We start from the raw sequence: 18,534 nt of genomic DNA, 5'->3' as shown, positions 1-18,534 counted from the left end.
GAGTAGTGGTTCTACTCCGAGTCTCTCCCGGATGACAGTGCTTCTCACCTTATCTCTAAGGGAGAGCCCAGCCACCCTACGGAGAAAACAAATTTCGGCCGCTTGTACCTGCGATGTTGTCCTTTCGGTCACTACCCAAAGCTCATGACCATAGATGAGGGTAGGAACGTAGATCAACCGGTAAATTGAGAGCTTTGCCTTTCGGCTTAGCTCTCTCCTAACCACAACAGACCGATGTAGAGTCCGCATCACTGCAGACGCCGCACCAATTTGCTTGCGTTGCATCCCTCCCTCACTCGTGAACAAGACCCCGAGGTACCTTAACTCCTCCACTTGTGGCAGGATCTCATCCCCGACCCGGAGATGGCACTCCACCCTTTTGCGGGCGAGGACCATTGACTCGAACTTGTAGGTACTGATTGTCATTACGGCCGTTTCACACTCGGCTGCAGACCGATCCAGTGAGAGTTGAAGGCCCGATGAAGCCAGCAGGACCACATCATCTGCAAAAAGCAGAGACTCAATCCTGCAGCCACCAAACCGCAACCCCTCAACACCCTGGCTGCACCCAGAAATTCTGTCCATAAAAATAATGAACAGAATTGGTGACAAAGGACAGCCCTGGTGGAGTCCAACCCTCACTGGAAACAGGTCTGACTTATTGCCGGCAATGCGAACCAAACTCTGATACCGGTCATACAGGGACCGAACAGCCTGAATTAGCTGGTCCGATACCCCATATTCCCGGAGTATTTCCCACAGAGTTCCTTGAGGAACAAGGTCAAATGCCTTCTCCAAGTCCACAAAACACATGTAAACTGGTTGGGCAAACTCCCATGCACCCTCAAGGACCCTGCTGAGAGTGTAGAGCTGGTCAACAGTTCCACGACCAGGACAAAAACCACACTGCTCCTTCTGAAGCCAAGGTTCAACTATCCGGCGGATCCTCCTCTCCAGAACCCCTGAATAGACCTTACCAGAGAGGCTGAGGAGTGTGATTCCACGATAGTTGGAACACACCCTTCGGTCCCCCTTCTTAAAAAGGGGAACCACCACCCCGGTCTGCCAATCCAGAGGTACTGCCCCCGATGTCCACACGATGCTGCAGAGTCGTGTCAACCAAGACATGCCTACAGAATCCATGGCCTTAAGGAACTCCAGGTGGACCTCATCCACCCCCCGGGCCCTGCCACCGAGGAACTTTTTGACAACCTCAGCTCCAGAGATAGCAGAGCCCACCGTGAAGTTCCCAGTCTCTGCTTCCTCATAGGAAGATGTGTCGGTGGGATTGAGGAGGTCTTCGAAGTATTCTTTCCACTGATCCACAACATCCCGAGTCGAGGTCAGCAGCACACCATCCCCACCATACACGGTGTTGACTGTGCACTGGTTCCCCCTCCTGAGACACTGAATGGTGGTCCAGAATCTCTTCGAAGCTGTCCGGAAGTTGTTCTCCATGGCTTCTCCAACCTCCTCCCATGTCCGAGTTTTTGCCTCAGCGACTGCCAGAGCCGCAGACCGCTTGGCCTGCCGATACCTGTCAGCTGCTTCCAGAGTCCCATGAGCCAAAAAGGCCAAATAGGACTTCTTCTTCATCTTGGCAGCATCCCTCACCACTGGTCTCCACCAACGAGTTCTGGGATTACCGGCACGACAGGCACCGACCACCTTACGGCCACAGCTCCGATCAGCTGCCTCGACAATGGAGGCGCGGAACATGGCTATTGCTGTCAACGTGAGCGTTGAAGTTCCTCAGCAGAACAAGGTAATCCCCTGAGGGAGCACTCTCCAGTACTTCCTCTAGAGACTCCAAAAAGAATGGGTATTCTGAATTGCTGTTTGGCGCATAAGCACAAACAGCAGTCAGGGCCAGAGTGGAATAAAGTCCAGGCCCTCTCGAGAGGACCGGTTCCAGAGCCCTTGCTGTGCGTTGAGATGAGTCCGACTATATCTAGCTGGATACTTCTCAACCTCGCGCACAGAGGTGACATTCCACGGCCCAAGAGCTAGTTTCTGTACCCGATGATCGGACCGCCAAGGTCCCCGCCTTCGGCTGCCACCCAGCTCACTCTGCACCTGACCCCTTTGGCCCCTCCCATGAGTGGTGAGTTCATTGGAGGGGGACCCATGTCGTCTCTCCAGGCTGTGCCTAGCCAGGCCCCATGGACATGGGCCCGGCCACCAGACGCTCGCCATCGTGCCCCTCCTCCAGGCCTGGCTCCAGAGTGGGCCCCCGGTGACCCGCGTCCGGGCAAGAGAAAATGTTTTTTTTCATCATAGAGGTCTATTGAGCCACTCTTTGTCTGGTCCCTCACGTAGGACCTCTTTGTCGTGGGTGACCCTACCAGGGGCATAAAAACCCCCGACAACTTGGCTCCTAGGATCGTCGGGACACGCATACTCCTCCACCACGATAATGTGGTAGCTCAGGGAGGAGGTGACAAACATACAAAAAAACAAAAAAATTAGGAAGGGGACAAACACTTTTTCACACCATTTTAGTAAATAAATAATAGATATAAAATAATAGATCTAAAAGTATATTGTTCCTTTTTGGCTTTTCTGGTTATATTTGTCATTTATTTAAGGCCGCCTGTGAATTATGGACACTATTTTTTGACAATCTAAGCCCTATAATATGCCTCACTCACATATTAAAGGCATTTTTTAAATTGTAATATATATATATATATATATATATATATATATATATATATATATACAGTATATATGTATAGGAACTCACCACTAATGTATGATAATGCCAATGCAAATATGCAGGGATGCATTTTATGTAAAACACGTGCCACTTTGTTTTTTCAGAGGAAGAAAAAACCCAAAGAGAAGCACATGGACACAGTCCAGGTGAAGGAGGTCATGGACACAAAGGTGAAAGATGCAAAGGAGATTAAGAAGGAGAAGGAGCTGGTGAAGGATACAAAGGAGATCAGGAAGGAGAAGGAGGTGGTGAAGGATGCAAAGGAGATGAAGAAGGAGGAGAAGCAGCAAGAGAATAAGAAGAAGAAGAAAGTGAAGGTGGTCCTGGAGGTGAAGGAGGTGCTGGCCAAAGAAGTACACGAGCCCACGTGCTCCTCTGTGAGGAAGAGGAGGCGGCGAACCCTCAAAGCGGAGAATGTCACATCACAAAAGGTGAGCGGAAACTCAATTTTTATTTCTCTTTGTCTTATTAAAGGTCCCATAATATAATTTTTTTTTTTTTAAAAGTAAGGGTGAGCTGATGGTGGACAGTTTAACTTTTAGTAACACCGGCCAAGAATCGTAATAAAACACTGTTTTGTGTGTGTAGCATTTGAGGATGTGCGGCAAAGCCTGAGGAAGATGGGGTTTTTTTCCCTTGGAAACAGTCGCAACTTCAAAAGCCAGCGTTTGAACACCTCTTCTTTCAAAAACAAAGCAAACAAGTGAGGAAGATAATAGATTTTTCTCCCGTTTGCTGCACATAAACTTAAATTACGGTACAGTAAAGACATTAAAAAGTCACTATTACATGTTACGTGTTTGTCCCCCCCACCCAAAAGATTATGAATTAAAAGTTATTTTCTCACGGATCAGCCCCCAGATGAAGCTGGCACAGAGACTTCATGATGGCATGCAGAGCTGATGAGAACAAAAAAAGACAAAAAATGTTTGGAGCAGCAGTACACTGATCCATTCAGCAGGAAGACACAATAACGAGGCACACAAACACTCATTGTGTCGTAGCACGGCAGCTCACTTATTGCATTTGCATTGCACTTTAAGCTTTATTAGTAAGGTGCTATTCATATAAAAAGCAACTATTCTGAGATTCTACATGGACAAAAGTATGTGGACTCAGCAACAACCCATGGCAAAAATGATGGAATCACCAGTCTCGGAGGGTGTTCATTCAGTTCTTTAATTTTGTAGAAAAAAAGCAAATCACAGACATGACACAAAACTAAAGGCATTTCAAATGGCAACTTTCTGGCCAGAAATTTAGTAGTCAGTAACAATTACTTATTTAGACCAAGCAGAGGGAAAAAACTATGGAATCACTCAATTCTGAGGAAAAAAAACATGGAATCACCCTGTATATTTTCATTCCCAAAACTAACACCTGCATCAGATAAGGTCTGCTGGTTAGTCTGCAGTTAAAAAGGAGTAATCACACCTTGGAGAGCTGTTGCACCAAGTGGACTGACATGAATCATGGCTCCAACACGAGCGATGCCACTTGACACAAGGAGAGGACTATCTAACTTCTTAAAGAAGGTAAATCATCACACAATGTTGCAAAAGATGTTCACAGTCAGCTGTGTCTAAAATCTGGGTCAAGTACAAACAACATGGGAAGGATGTCAAAGGCAAGCATGTTAGTAGACCAAGGAAGACATCAAAGCATCACGACAGAAAACTTAAAGCAAAATGTCTTGAAAACAGAAAATGCGTAGCAAAACAAATGAGAGGAAACTGGAGTCAGCGTCTGTGACCGAACGGTAAAAAAGCACCTAAAGGAAATGGGATTTACATCCAGAAAAGCTAAACGAAAGCCATTACTAACACCTAAACAAGGTTACAATGGGCGAAGGTAAAACAATGTTGGACTGTGGATGACTGGATGAAAGTCATATTCAGTGATGAATCGTGAATCTGCATTGGGCAAGGTGATGATGCTGGAACTTTTGTTTGGTGCCGTTCCAATGAGTTTTATGAAGACAACTGCCTGAAGAACTCATGCAAATTTCCACAGTCATTAAAATGTCATTAACACAGGATAGCCGTCATTACATCCTCAATTATTTCCCAAGTTTACCTTGACATTTTGGACTTTTCTTAGCCCATCAATTGAAAGGATGTTTGGGGATGATGAAATTATTTTTCAAGATGATAATGCATGTTGCCATACAGCAACAAAAAATACACATAAGGTCAATGTCATGTCATGTCTAATAGTCCAGATCACAATCCAATTGAATATCTGTGGAAGAGTATTGTTTGTCAGTCCATACCTCAGAGACTGTAAGTGCAACAAAGTACTAGTGGTGTGTGTTCTTTTGTTTGTTTTTCATACTGTAGTTCCATACGTTTTCCTTCAGAATTGAGTGATTCCATAATTTTTCCCTCTGCTTGGTCTAAAAAAGTAATTGTTATTGACTACTACATTTCTTTTTTTGGTGTTTGGTGTTTGTTTTGGTGTTTCTTAAAGCCAGAAAGTTTCCATTTGAAATGACTTTATTTTTGTGTCATGTCTGTGATCTGCTTTTTTCTACAAAATTAAACAACTGAATGAACATCCTCCAAGGCTGGTGATTCCACAATTGTATTAATCAATGAGAGGTCGGATGGGACCTCTTAAAAGTTTTTATTTTGACATTCACTTTGTTCATCAAAGGGGTGGGACAAGAGAAAAATGGCAGTTTTATTTTTTAGAATAACATATAAATGTTTTATGTAATGTTGAGAAGATACTTTAGATATTTAATAATAATAAAAAATGATGTTTAATAATATAAATATATTTTGTAGAAATCTTTACATTATATATTTTATGGCAGCCCCTCCGTGAATCACCACCTTACCGTGGTGGAGGGGTTTGTGTGCCCGAGTGATCCTAGGAGCTATGTTGTCTGGGGCTATATGCCCCTGGTAGGGTCTCCCAAGGCAAACAGGTCCTGGGTGACGAGCGAGACCAAGAGTGATTCAGAAGACCTTTATGAAGAAACACACGAGGAGAGACCACGCCTCGCCCGGACGTGGGATACCGGGCCTCACCCTGGAGCCAGGCCTGGGGGAGGGGCTCGCAGGCGAGCGCCTGGTGGTCTGGCTCTCACCCGTGGGGCCCGGCTGGGCTCAGCCCGAACAAGCCACATGGGATCTCCCCCCCCGTTGACCCACCACCTGCGGGGGCAAGCATAAGGGTCCGGTGCATTGTGCTTTGGGTGGCGGTCAAGGGCGGGCGCTTAGGCGACCTGGTCTTTGGCGGCCAAATCTGGTTCTTGGGACATGGAATGTCACTTCTCTGGCGGGGAAGGAGCCCGAACTTGTGAGAGAGGTTGAGACATTCCAACCAGATATAGTCAGACTCACCTCGACCCACAGTTTGGGCTCTGGATCCAAACTCCTCGAGAGGGGCTGGACCTTGTTCTACTCTGGAGTTGCTGCTGGGGAAAGGCGGCGAGCTGGTGTGGACTTATTAATAGCCCCCCGGCTTGGTGCCTCTGTGTTGGAGTCATCCCCGGTTAACGAGAGGGACATTTCCCTACGCCTTACGGTTGGGGAAAGGGTCCTGACTGTTGTTTGTGCATACGCGCCAAATGGCAGTTCAGAGTACCCAGCCGTCCTGGAGTACCGGACCGTCGTGGTGAGGAGAGAGCTGAGCCGGAAGGCAAAGCTCTCAATTTACCGTTCAATCTATGTTCCCACCCTCACCTATGGTCATGACCTTTGGGTCATGACCGAACGAACGAGATCGCGGATATAAGCGGCTGAAATGAGTTTTCTTCGTAGGGTGGCGGGACTCACCCTAAGAAATAGGGTGAGGAGCTCGGTCATCCGGGAGGAGCTCAGAGTAGAGCCTCTGCTACTTCACATCAAGAGGAGCCAGCTGAGGTGTTTCGGGCATGCCCAACCGGGAGAAGGCCCCGGGGAAGACCTAGGACACGCTGGAGGGATTATGTCTCACAGCTGGCCTGGAAACGCCTTGGTGTCCTTCCGGTGGAGCTGGAGGAGGTGGTCGGGGACCTGGAAGTCTGGGCTTCCCTACGACCCTAGACTGCTGCCCCCACGACCTGGACCCGGATAAGCGGAGGAAAATGGAATGGAATAGAATTTTATGGCAGGTTTAAAAAGTATTTCAGACATTTAATATAAAAAAATAATGTGTGTGTGTGTGTGTGTGTGTATATATATATATATATATATATATATATATAGATATATATATATATATATATATATATATATATATACACACACACACAATACAGACCCTTTCCAAAAAATTTGAATGTCATGGAAAAGTTGTTTAATTTCCATAATTCCATTCAAAAAGTTAAACTTTCATAGATTATAGATTCGGGGCCCACAATTTAAATGATTTCAAGTATTTATTTGTTTATTTTTACATAATTTGGGCTTCCAGTTCATTAAACCCACGAAAACAGGAATTCAAAAAATTTTAATACTGTGAAGAAATCAGCCCAAATTTTGCAGGGCATGAATGTTTTAAACTGAGTGTCACACACTAATCATCTACTAAACTCAAATCACCTGCACAGGCTTCCCCAGGTGTCATTAAATTGCTTCAGTTTGGTTCAATTGTCTCAGTTGGGTTCAATATGGGGAAGACTGCAGACATGACAACTGGCCAGAAGACCATCATTGATACCCTCCATAGGATGGGTAAGCCACAAAAGTTCATAGCTAAGGAGGCTGGTTGTTCAGAGTGCTGTGTCCAAGCATATCAATGGAAAGTCTAGAGGAAGGGCAAAATGTGGCAGGAGAAGATGCACCAGCAAAAGAGATGACCGTGGGCTTCAGCGGATTATCAAACAGGGAAGATTCAAGAATCTGGCAGAGATCCAGAAAGAGTGGAATGAGGCGGGAGTCACAGCTTCAAAAACCACCACATTCAGACGCATCCGGGAGATGGGCTACAACTGTGGGGTTTCTCAGGTCAAGCCACTTCTGAACCTGAGCCAACGTAGGAAGCGTCTCCACTGGGCCAAGGAGAAGAAGGACTGGACTGTTGGCCAGTGGTCCAAGGTCCTCTTTTCCGATGAAAGTAAAGTGTGCCTTTAATTTGGGAATCAAGGTCCAAGGGTTTGGAGGAAGACGGGTGAGGAACAGAACCCAAGCTGCCTGAGGTCCAGTGTGAAATATCCACAGTCCGTCATGATTTGGGGTGCAATGTCCGGTGCAGGTGTTGGTAAACTCTGCTTTCTTAAATCCAAGGTCACCGCAACAGTCTACCAGAATGTTTTAGAGGATCTGTATGGAGATGCAGATTTCATCTTCCAGCAGGACCTGGCTCCTGCCTATACCGCCTGAAGCACCAAAACCTGGCTTGATGCCCATGCCATCACAGTGCTTGACTGGCCAGCCAACTCACCGGACCTAAACCCCATTGAGAATCTATGGGGTATTAAGAGGAAAATGAGGGGCACCAGACCCAACAACAAAGAAGAGCTGACAGCAAGCATCAAGGAAATCTGGGCTTCCATAACTCCCAGGCAATGCCACAGGCCGATTGCTACAATGCCACGTCGCATCGAGGCAGTGATTAAGCAAAGGGATTTCCAACCAAGTATTGAAGATTGACATATCGTTTTGAAAGTACCATATTTTGATTGATTTGATGTGATCCTAATTTCTTTCTTTTTTTCCTGCAAAAACTGAGAAGTAAATGTTGATTTCTTCACAGTATTCAAATTTTTTGAATTCCTGTTTTCATGGGTTTTATGAGCTGGAAGCCCAAATTACGTAAAAATAAACAAATAAACACTTTAAGTCGTTTAAATTGTGGGCCCTGAATCTATAATCTATGAAAGTTTAACTTTTTGAATGGAATTATGGAAATTAAACAACTTTTCCATGACATTATAATTTTTTGGAAAGGGTCTGTATATATATACATATATATATATATGTATATGTATATATATGTATATGTATATGTGTATATGTATATATATATACAGTATATATATATATATATATATATGTATATGTGTGTGTGTATATAATATATATAATATATATTTTAGAACATTTAATAATATAAAAGCATTGTTTATATTACAACATTTAAATAAAAATATATTTTTTTAATACTATACATGTACTTTTTAAAATTCTTAATATATTATATATTTTATGGTAGGTTTGAAGAATAAAACAATTTAGTAAAATTATTAGTAACTATTGATTGTATACAAATTTTTATAAAATATTAGATTTAAGATATGAATATAATGATTTTTTATATATATACAGTGTGTGTATGTATGCTCCTTTCTTACTCTTCCACCCTCAAATCACCTCCATTTTAATATTGAAAATTATAAAACATTTTCTCCCAGGTTAATTAGATTTGGCCTCAGGACAAGTACAATTTACTCCATATATATTGTGGAAGCTGCAATTTCCTCACTTTTTCACTTCCTGGAGTGGTCACGTGGTGTCCCCATGCTCGTGTCCAAGTAGCGCATGTCCTGCACCTTTAAGTCATGCTATCCCATCCATGCGACATGCAAGACAGTATCATATATATATATATATGCAACACAAATAGCATGGTGGGATGACTTGCACTCGGTTCAATTCAGAAGTGCACCTGCCCCCCGCCCCCCCGCCCCCAGCAGCAGCAGCAGCAGCAGCAGCCAGGACGCAGGCGCGCCTCTCCCGCTGCAGAGAGAGGAGGATGAAAGCGATTTAAATACGGCACTTGCTTTCATTTTAAATAAAACAAAACACTGTCATCGTGCGGGACCAGCACAGAGCTCGCTGCGGATCCTTTCTAGCGTGAGTACCATGATGACGATGTCAGCAAGTTTCATGTTGGGGGGTGCGGTGGATGACGAGAGGATGTTTGCATCCGAAGCCCGGCAGAGAGCGAGCAGGTGCAGCCTGCAGGTCTCTCCTTACTGCGGTACCTCTATTTGTGGTCCTGGGATGACAGCTTTATCACTGCAGTCATACTGTCACAAAAAGTGATGGAGAGGATGAGGAGAGCCCTTAACTTGCTCCTTGCACCTGCTGAGCCTTTGAGCTTGTAGTGTGGTAGGCCTCCATCCTTAGAAGATGGATTTGTGTGATTCATTGTCTTAAAACCTATTATGAACCATGTACATAGTAAAAAGGCGGAATTGTTCAGTCGAATTTGGCTTGTTTGAGACTATATTGTTGAAAAAAAATGAGTGTCACATTCATGTACGTCTGTTCATCAAAGAATATGACAATTCTTATGACAATTATGATGCGAAAAGTGTGTGTCTTTCAAGCCCCTGTTACAAATGATGATGATTTGTTTAATAACCATGTGACTACACATGCATTATATCATACTAGGTGGTAGAACAAAGTAAACATTTGGTAATTCTAGTAGACAACGAAGGCTTAGCAAATATCGATGTCACGACTATTCAAATGATTGTCACGTGAAGACCGGAGAGTCCACTGGTATGTAACAACTATTGTTCCTAAGTTACAGTTGTGTGTAGCAATTTGAAGCTATTCCTCTTTTATTCAAAAGTTATCAACCTAACCTGTGCTCCTGTAAATAGTTGAAGTGTGAAATAAAACTCAAGAAAATCTACTGGAGTCGATTTGCTAAAGCATCCTCTACGATCTTCTCAGCCTTTTCAAGTGCAGGCTGGCACAAGTCCAAACGAACTTGACAGTAATAAAAAGATAAAAGTTGAAGTGTTGATGCTAATAACACATTTTTTTCTTGAAAAATATAACTTCTTCATATTTGATTTGGTTTCAGCCTTTTCTCCTTTCATGCTTTTGATTTTTCTGCATACAGCTGATTTAAAGCATCCCCTTATGTACCTGTAGTTGTAACTTCCCTACACTCTACATACATAGCATTTGTGGCACCCCCTAAAAGTTACGTTGAAAATGCTTGGTAATTCATGTCATGTAAGTCATGACAATTTGTCGGTACGTCCCACCCTCATTGTGCTTGATGGCAGCTGTGTTTTTCAACCAATCCTGCTCAAATTTATCCAGATATGCTTGTCAGCCCCTTAAAGGTGTGTGCCAAATTTGGCGCCGATTCAGCTGAGCATCCTAAAGTTACAGTGCGTATTTTGTAGCGCTGTGTGAGAAATTTCAAGTAAGTCAGACTCTTGAGGTTTAACGACAGCGCCACCCTAAGGTCTATTTGTCAGTGTATTTTGTGTCCCAACGGTTTAGGAGTAGAAGGGTGTAAGGGTGCTAACAGTAAATACATCATTAGGTACACCCATGATATAAATCTAGCCTTTACAAAGATAATACTAATACTGAGATGGATTAAACGCATAATATAAGCTTTTAATAGCACTGATTAGGAGTGATAATACAGTTGTGTGTTTATTAAAGCCAGTAATGTAAATAAAGTGTAGTAGAAATCTAAAGTGCTAAGCAGCAGACATCCTGTGGGGATATTTCTATTTTTTTTTTCCTTCATACTCCCGGCTGGCTCTCATCCAATCAGAAAGGCTGTGATGGTGCAGCCAGCGCCCAGTTGGGAGCAAGCTTTGTGCCGGATGGTGACTCAGCAGAGTACGTCCTTCACGTGCACACTCTCACACTGACAAAGCTGCAGAGAGACAGTGAGCTCTTGTTCTACTACTTGTATATTAGGTTTGTTTATGTACAACAAATGTATGTACGGCACGCAAAGTTCTACCACAACATGTATGTCATGATATTTGTGCGTCTGTATGCAGGCCATGGAGGAAGTCCAGGACAAGCCCAAGAGAAGGCCTCTGGTCCGTGCGGCGTCCGAGGAGAGCACGGCTGACCTGAGCTCGGCGGGGGGCTCACCGTCTCTGGGGGACACGCTGCCGTGGAACCTACCCAAACATCACCGCATCAAGCGCTCCAAGTCCGCCTCGGGGGACGTGCTTGACCCGGCCGAGCGGGCCGTCATCCGGATCGCAGGTATTGAAAGGGACGATGGCTCCGTCCAATGTTTGATCGTATTTAGTCATGATTGGTCACGTTCGGTTGTGTTTCAGATGTGTTTGGTCATGTTTGATCACTTCCGTTGTGATTGGTCATGAGTCTGTGTGTTTTGGTCAGGATTCCGTCATGTTTCAGTTGTGTTTTGGTCATGTTCAGTAATGTTTGATCACGTTTGGTCATGATTCAGTCGTGTTTAGGTCACATTTGGTCATGATTCCATCGTCTTTCGGTCATGTCCAGTCATGTATGGTCATTATTTGGTTGTTTTGTTCTTGTTTGGTCATTGATTTGGTGGTTTGGTCACGATTATTCATGATTCGTGTTTCAGTCAAGTTCAGTCATGTTTGGTCATGGGACGGTCGTGTTTTGGTGACGTTTGGTTATTGATTTGTCACATTTTGTTATAATTCGGCCATGTTTGGGTCATATTTGGTCACGATTTGGTGGTGTTTTGGTCATGTTCAGACACATTCGGTCATGTTTGGTCGTGTTATGGTCACATTTGGTCATGATTCAGTTGTGTTTCAGTCACGCTTGATCACGTTCGGTCACATTCGGTTGTGATTGGTCATGATTTGGTCGTGTTTTGGTCATGATTCGGCGGTGTTTTGGTCATGAAACATTTGGTCGTGTTTGGGTCACGTTCAGTCATGTTCGGGCATGATTCGGTTGGGTTTTGGTCACACTTGGACATGATTCGGTCGTATTTCACTGTGTTTTGGTCATGTTTGGTCATGATAAGGTTGAGTATCTCTTATTGGCATCTTCTCATACCTGGAGTTCTTATTTCTTTATAATTAGTGCTGATGTTTCTCAACGAAAAGGAAACTCTCCAAAATGTGTTCTTGACTCACAGCACCGAGTTTGTAATATTTTGGATACCTCATGAAGCTAACGGGAGGTTCGAATATTAGAAACAGCTCTCCATCAGCGTGCAGCACTGCAAACCACCATAATAAACATTCATTCATGTTACCTTCGTATTGGAATCTCATTAGACAGCATTAAGTGTATATTTAAGTAAGTGCATATTTTGATTTCCAAGTGGCCACTTACCAGCTGATTTAAAGCGTTCCCTTATTTAGTTTTCGTCTTTAAATAACTTCCCCACACTCTACATAAATGGCATTTGCGGTGCCCCCTATAGGTTACATTGAAAATGCTAGCGTACATTTAATACACATATCCACAAAGTTTTGTCATTATTAGGCAAATACTCAGCAACGTCTGGACAATTTATTGTGCTTGATGGTGGCCGTGTTTTTCAACAAATCCTGCTTAAATTTTACACATACGTGCTTGTCGGCCCCCTAAAGGTGTGTACCAAATTTGGTGGCGATTCATCTAAGCATCCTAAAGTTACATTGCATAATTTCTAGTGCTGTGTGAGAAATTTGAAGTCAGTCGACTCTTGAGCTTTAACGACAGCGCCGCCCTGTGGTGGTGCAAACCACCATAATAAACATTCATTCATGCAACCCTCGTATTGGATTGTCATTAGACTGTGTACCTTAAGTGTACCTAATGAAGTGTCCAGTCAGTGTGCGTGAACGCTTCTGCATATATCGATTTACAAGAGGCCATGTTGTATGAAACAAGACTCCCCACCCCTCAAGCTTGAGTCCCCCACCGCCTCAGATATTGATTGGTCAGGGTGGGTTACAGCAGCACCGTGATGCCATACAGAACATATGATAGCTGATCTACTGGTGGGGGGAGGAACTTTTTTTCAACTCCCTATGTGACATCATGGCATCTGTCAGGAGACACAAGGATGGTGCTGTTGCTTAATCTCAGCACTCACGACTTATCAAGCCTTTTCAGAGGCTGGCAGGAGAACACAATGTAACGCACCGTCCCCTAAGAGCCCCCCATCTAATGCCAAAACTTTTTTAATGACGTTCTAACAGTCATATGTGTCTCTAGAGCCTCTTTATGAGCACTTGTTTGCTGTTTAGAAGGAAAATCCTCCTTCCTTGGGCTTCTCTATGCATCACAAAAAAATCCATAAAGTGTCCTGGGCTCCATGTAAGTGTGCACTGATTTTCAAGATAATGTACACATCATTGTACATCTAATAGCTCACTATATGGTAGCGTCAAGGGGAGTTGCCATTGGAGTGCCCAGCAGGCCTTGCGGGTACTTGCTAAATAAATAGTGAGAGGCTCCTCGGGTAGTCAATGAATGTGATTGTGAAATAAAAAAAAAAACAACAACATAGTGCCATATTTTTCTGTGGTGGTCCGAATTCAATCGTGGCGGGTGGTTCTGTTTGTGACCATGGTCTACCCCCACCAGAAGATACTTCAACAACCTTTTTATCATCTGTTTGTCTGTCAGGCATGTGCAGGTCTGCGCCTTTAAGAGGAGGGTCTGACATGATACGGGTGTGTGTGTGTGTGTGTGTGTGTGTGTGTGTGTGTATTACTGGGGGGCAGAGGAGGGTGTGGGGGGGACGGAGCGTTGAAGGGACTTGGTGGGCACAGACGGTCAGGCCAGGCCACCGCCAGCAGTTGGCAGTAGGGGAGGGGGAGGCTTTGTTTGCCTTTTAATTTCCATTTATGAGCGCAAAAATGAGTGAAAGCGAGACAGTGGCGAGCGTGAAGGAAAGCATGCGTCCACTGGAGGAGTGTGCCAAGCCACCCGTGCTGACCCCGGGTCAGCGTTTGCCTGAGGAGCAGGACTACATGCAAGCCTATGAGAACGTGAGGGAGAAGTATAAAGGTACAGTGCATGGGGGGTGGGGGGGTGTTTGGGGGAGGCGTGTGTCACATGAGCGTGGGTTCCCGGGCTTTAATTGGTTTGCATGAAGCAGGAAGTGGAATTCTTTCACAGTAAAGTTCACCTGCTACCTTTTTAAAAGGGGGTGTGTCTGTGCCCTTGATGGTGCCACTGCTTGCTTGCTGAGTTTATAAGGGAATGAACATTTGTGGAAAAACAAACAAAACTCTTGAGAAAAGCCTCCGACATCCAGACTCTTTCCCACGCATTCACCCGCAGCAAACCACGCCCCCCCCATCATGGCCGCCGCTATTTTTGCTGTGTTATCACTGTGGCTATTTGGCCCAAATGTGTGTATTATGTCAGGTGCTGCTGGCTGATCCACATCGAAGGCAATCCTGTATTATGTTGCTGTATTTTGAAGTACTTCCGTCACCTTTTACTTAGCCAGCTGTCTTTCTGTAAGTTACGGCAGCAGGTGACGTGGTTGTCATAACTGATCAGAGGCTGTTTACGCTGTAAACACATGCTTTAAAATAGTCATGCAAAGTGTGACCTCTGTCATATGGAAACACTTAAGTGTGTGCAGCAAATGTCAGTTTCCCACAGGACTACAATCTATCTGTGGCATTGGGTTGCATGGGGAAGGGAGCCGGGCTGGATGTGCTACATTATAACATGTTTTAAAAACGTATTTAACATTAGAACATCAAGTGATGGACTTCCAAGTGTTGGTTTCATTTCAGTAGCGGACGCGTCTTGAAAGAGGTAGTAGGTGCATATGACGTGTGTTATGGTGCCATCTACTGTACGGAGTTAGAATGACAAGCCACATTCACAGACAGTCTCGTTATAATGTGCTTTTGAGCAAGGGTGAACAGGTAGCGCCAAATCTACAATGAATTCATTTTAAGAAGTGGCAAATCTGTCTGTGGCAGTCCAAATTCATTTGTGGCAGGCTGCAAATATATAGTTACACTTACCACAAGACTAAGTAATGTAAAAAAAAAAAAAAAAAAGCTTAAATATGATCCATTCTTACTTTAAAGCGAGCAGCAAATCAAAGGACCCCCAGTGAAGTAAACATCTAAATGCATCCCGGCAAGAAATGTGCCACGCACATTTCTTAGACCCCCAAAATACACACTTGTGTGTTTGTGTGTGTGTGCGTGCAAATGCCAGCAAAGTTCACGTCTGAAGCGGCAATGTGATGAGTTAGTTTTGGGAATGGCTGTCAAACCCCGCATTGCACCCTCGCCCCTAATGCCGTGCCTTCCAGCGTTGCCTCGGATCACTTTCACAGAACTCCAAAATAGTCATCTCTCACGCACGCGCGTACGCACGCACACGTGCACGCTCACAGTTGTGCTATGGTGCTTTTGGATGCGTATGAGTGGAGATAATAAGCAGGTGCATCATGTGATTATGGTGTGTGTGTGTGTCCACTGGTGTGATGGCCCCCAGGTGACAGAGGTCAGGCTCGTAAATTACGTCCACATATGTTCGCACTGACTCGCCATCCTGCAGTAGGACAGGATTGCTTTGGACCAGAGAAGAAGCTTCTCGGCCGTCTGTGACTTCACAGTAGCTTGTAAAAACTACCTTTGTGGTGTCCAACAGCACCGGGAACAGAATAAGGGCCTTCCTCAAAGTGTGGAAGCATAATTATTGCTAAAATGAAGATTTAAGATTGAGGGAAAACGTAGGACAACGTAGGGTGATATTTGGTCATTATTCAGTCGTGTTTGGTCATTATTGGTCACGTTCAATCATGATTTGTTGTGGTTCAGTTGTGTTTTGGCTGTTTTTGGTCACGTTTTGGTGTGAGTCTGTTGTGTTTGTCACGTTCAGACATGTTTGGTTATGGTTGGCTGTGATTCAGTTGTGTTTTGGTCACTTTTAGTCATGTTCAGTTACAATTGGTATTTATTTGGTCCTGTTTGGTCACAATTGGTCACGCTCAGTCATGTGTTTTGGTCGCGTTTTGTTCTGATTCGGGCGTGTTTCAGTCATTTTCAGACACGTTTGGTCATGATTTGGTTATGTTTTAGTCACGTTTAGTCATGATTCGGTTGTGTTTGGTCATGTTCAGTCATGATTTGTTTTGATTCGGTTGTGTTCCAGTCGCGTTCAGACACATTTGGTCACAATTCAGTTGTGTTTTGGTCTTTTTCACTCATGTTCAGTCACATTTGGTCATGATTTGGTCGTGTTCCAGTCACTTTTGGTCATGATTCGGCCGTGATTGGTCACGTTTGAGCACATTTGGTCACATTCTGTTGTGATTAGTCCTGATTTGGTCATGTTTTGGCTGTGTTTTGGTCACGTTTTGTTGTGATTCAATCATGTTTCAATCATGTTCAGACATGTTTGGTTGTGATTCAGTTATGTTTTGGCCATGTTCAGTCATGTTCAGTCATGTTCAGTCTCGTTTGGTCATAATTTGGTTGTCTTTTGCCCACATTCAGTCATGATTTGTTGTGATTTGGTTGTGTTTGTTTTGTTTGTTGTGATTCAGTTGTGTTTCGGTCACATTTGGTCATGATTCAGTCGTGTTTCCGTCATGTTTGGTCCTGTTGGTCCTGTTGGTCATGTTTGGACACATTCGGTCATGATTTGGTCTTCTTTTGGTCAGGTTTGGTCATGATTCTGTTGTTTTGTTCACATTTGGTTATGATTCGGTCACATTTTGGTCATTTTGAGTCATGTGCGGTCACGTTTGGTTATGACTTGGTTGTGTTTCAGACGTATTCCGTTTATCACGTTTGATCATGATTGGGTTGTGTTTGGTCATGTTCTGTCATGATTTGGTCTTTCGGTCATGTTCAGACACGTTTGTTCATGTTTGGTTGTGTTTCAGTCGTGCTTTGTTCATGTTCAGTTATGTTCGATCACAATTTGGTCATTTCGGTCACATTTGATCATGATTTGGTTGTGTTTTGGTCATGTTCAGACACATTTGTTCATGTTTGGACATGTTGGTCATGTTCGGTCATTATTCGGCCTTTTGGTCACTTTTGGTCATGATTCTGTTGTGTTTTGTTCATACTGTATTTGGTCACAATTCTTTCACATTTTGGTCATTTTGAGTCATGTGCGGTCACGTTTGGTTATGACTTGGTTGTGTTTCAGCCGTATTGGTTGCGTTTTGGTTACGTTTGATCATGATTCGGTTGTGTTTGGTCATGTTCTGTCATGTTTGGTTGTGTTTGGAAGCAAACAATTATTGCTTAAATGAAGAAGTAAGTTTTAGGGCAAACTTAGGACTCAGTCAGACTGATGTCTCAATACTTTTGTCCCCCAAAAGACAACTGTATTTTGATTTGTGACACCAGGATGTAATCAGTGTGTCCTTTTGGGGCTGTAATTGATCTGGGATGTGAGTACCAGCAGGGAGAGTGTGGAGAAAGGGTATTAGTGTCTTCCTCCAATATGAACGCTGAGAGTTAGCAACAGCTGACATGAATTATGCAATCTTGCGCCTAAAAACAGAAAGTTCCCAGGAGCGTTCTGTCGTGCTTCACCTTCCTGCGGATTTGAGTGGAAGCCCTCTATAAAGGTCAAATTACTTATTCAAAGTCTATTTTTGGGGTAATTCTATTACCACATACTTTGTAGTCCGCCACCTACAGGGCTGGAGCAGAACTGTATGGGCTTCTACTGCAGTTGTTTTTTTCAATAGCTTGTGCAGGTGCTGGTTTTTAAAATGCGAGGCTGCCGGGCTTTCATCCCTCCTGTCGTGAAAACAATAGCGCTAACACCCGTGGCTCAGGCATGCCACATCAAGCCCGACTCACGCATGGAATGTCAGCGATGGGACTGTCCAGGTTATCCACCAGTTCACATCCAGCTGAAGCCCTTCCACCCTTACCCCCGCTTTGTCAGCTCATCCCCTGTACAGCTTTCAATGACTCTGCTTTAAAGCATGAAGTCATCCACGTGTGCAGACAGTGCCACACACAAACATCCGCCAAGGCTTTTACACCGGGCATGACCACATTCACATCGCATCTAATCTGGATCAGATCCAGATGTCAGCTGGTTTGACTTTACAGCTTTTAAACGCATGTACGCATTGCAAAATGTTCCATTTGGATAAGATTTGGCATTATTGTATTATTAGATATATAATATTAGATTAGATATATAATATTA

The 18,534-nt window shown here is 44.0% G+C and overlaps 1 protein-coding gene across 10 annotated transcripts in view; it reads left to right on the top strand.

Annotated features, from left to right (window-relative positions):
* pleca (plectin a) overlaps positions 1-18,534 on the top strand; it is a 93,969-nt gene that overhangs the window by 3,248 nt on the left and 72,187 nt on the right. For 7 of the 10 annotated variants that reach the window (XM_054763702.1, XM_054763700.1, XM_054763696.1 and 4 more), the window contains exons 3-4: positions 2,824-3,150; positions 11,421-11,634. In XM_054763702.1, coding sequence (XP_054619677.1) covers positions 2,824-3,150; positions 11,421-11,634 — 541 coding nt within the window. Of the gene's footprint in view, positions 1-2,823; positions 3,151-9,371; positions 9,505-11,420; positions 11,635-14,205; positions 14,383-18,534 lie in introns of those variants that run through there. The other 3 variants (XM_054763706.1, XM_054763704.1, XM_054763703.1) reach the window with 2 other exon arrangements.

Source organism: Dunckerocampus dactyliophorus, chromosome 20 (genome assembly GCF_027744805.1).
Source record: "Dunckerocampus dactyliophorus isolate RoL2022-P2 chromosome 20, RoL_Ddac_1.1, whole genome shotgun sequence".
Taxonomy (NCBI): Eukaryota; Metazoa; Chordata; class Actinopteri; order Syngnathiformes; family Syngnathidae; genus Dunckerocampus; species Dunckerocampus dactyliophorus.
The sequence above is the reverse complement of the archived record's forward strand: the minus strand, read 5'-3'. Positions and strand labels throughout refer to the sequence as shown.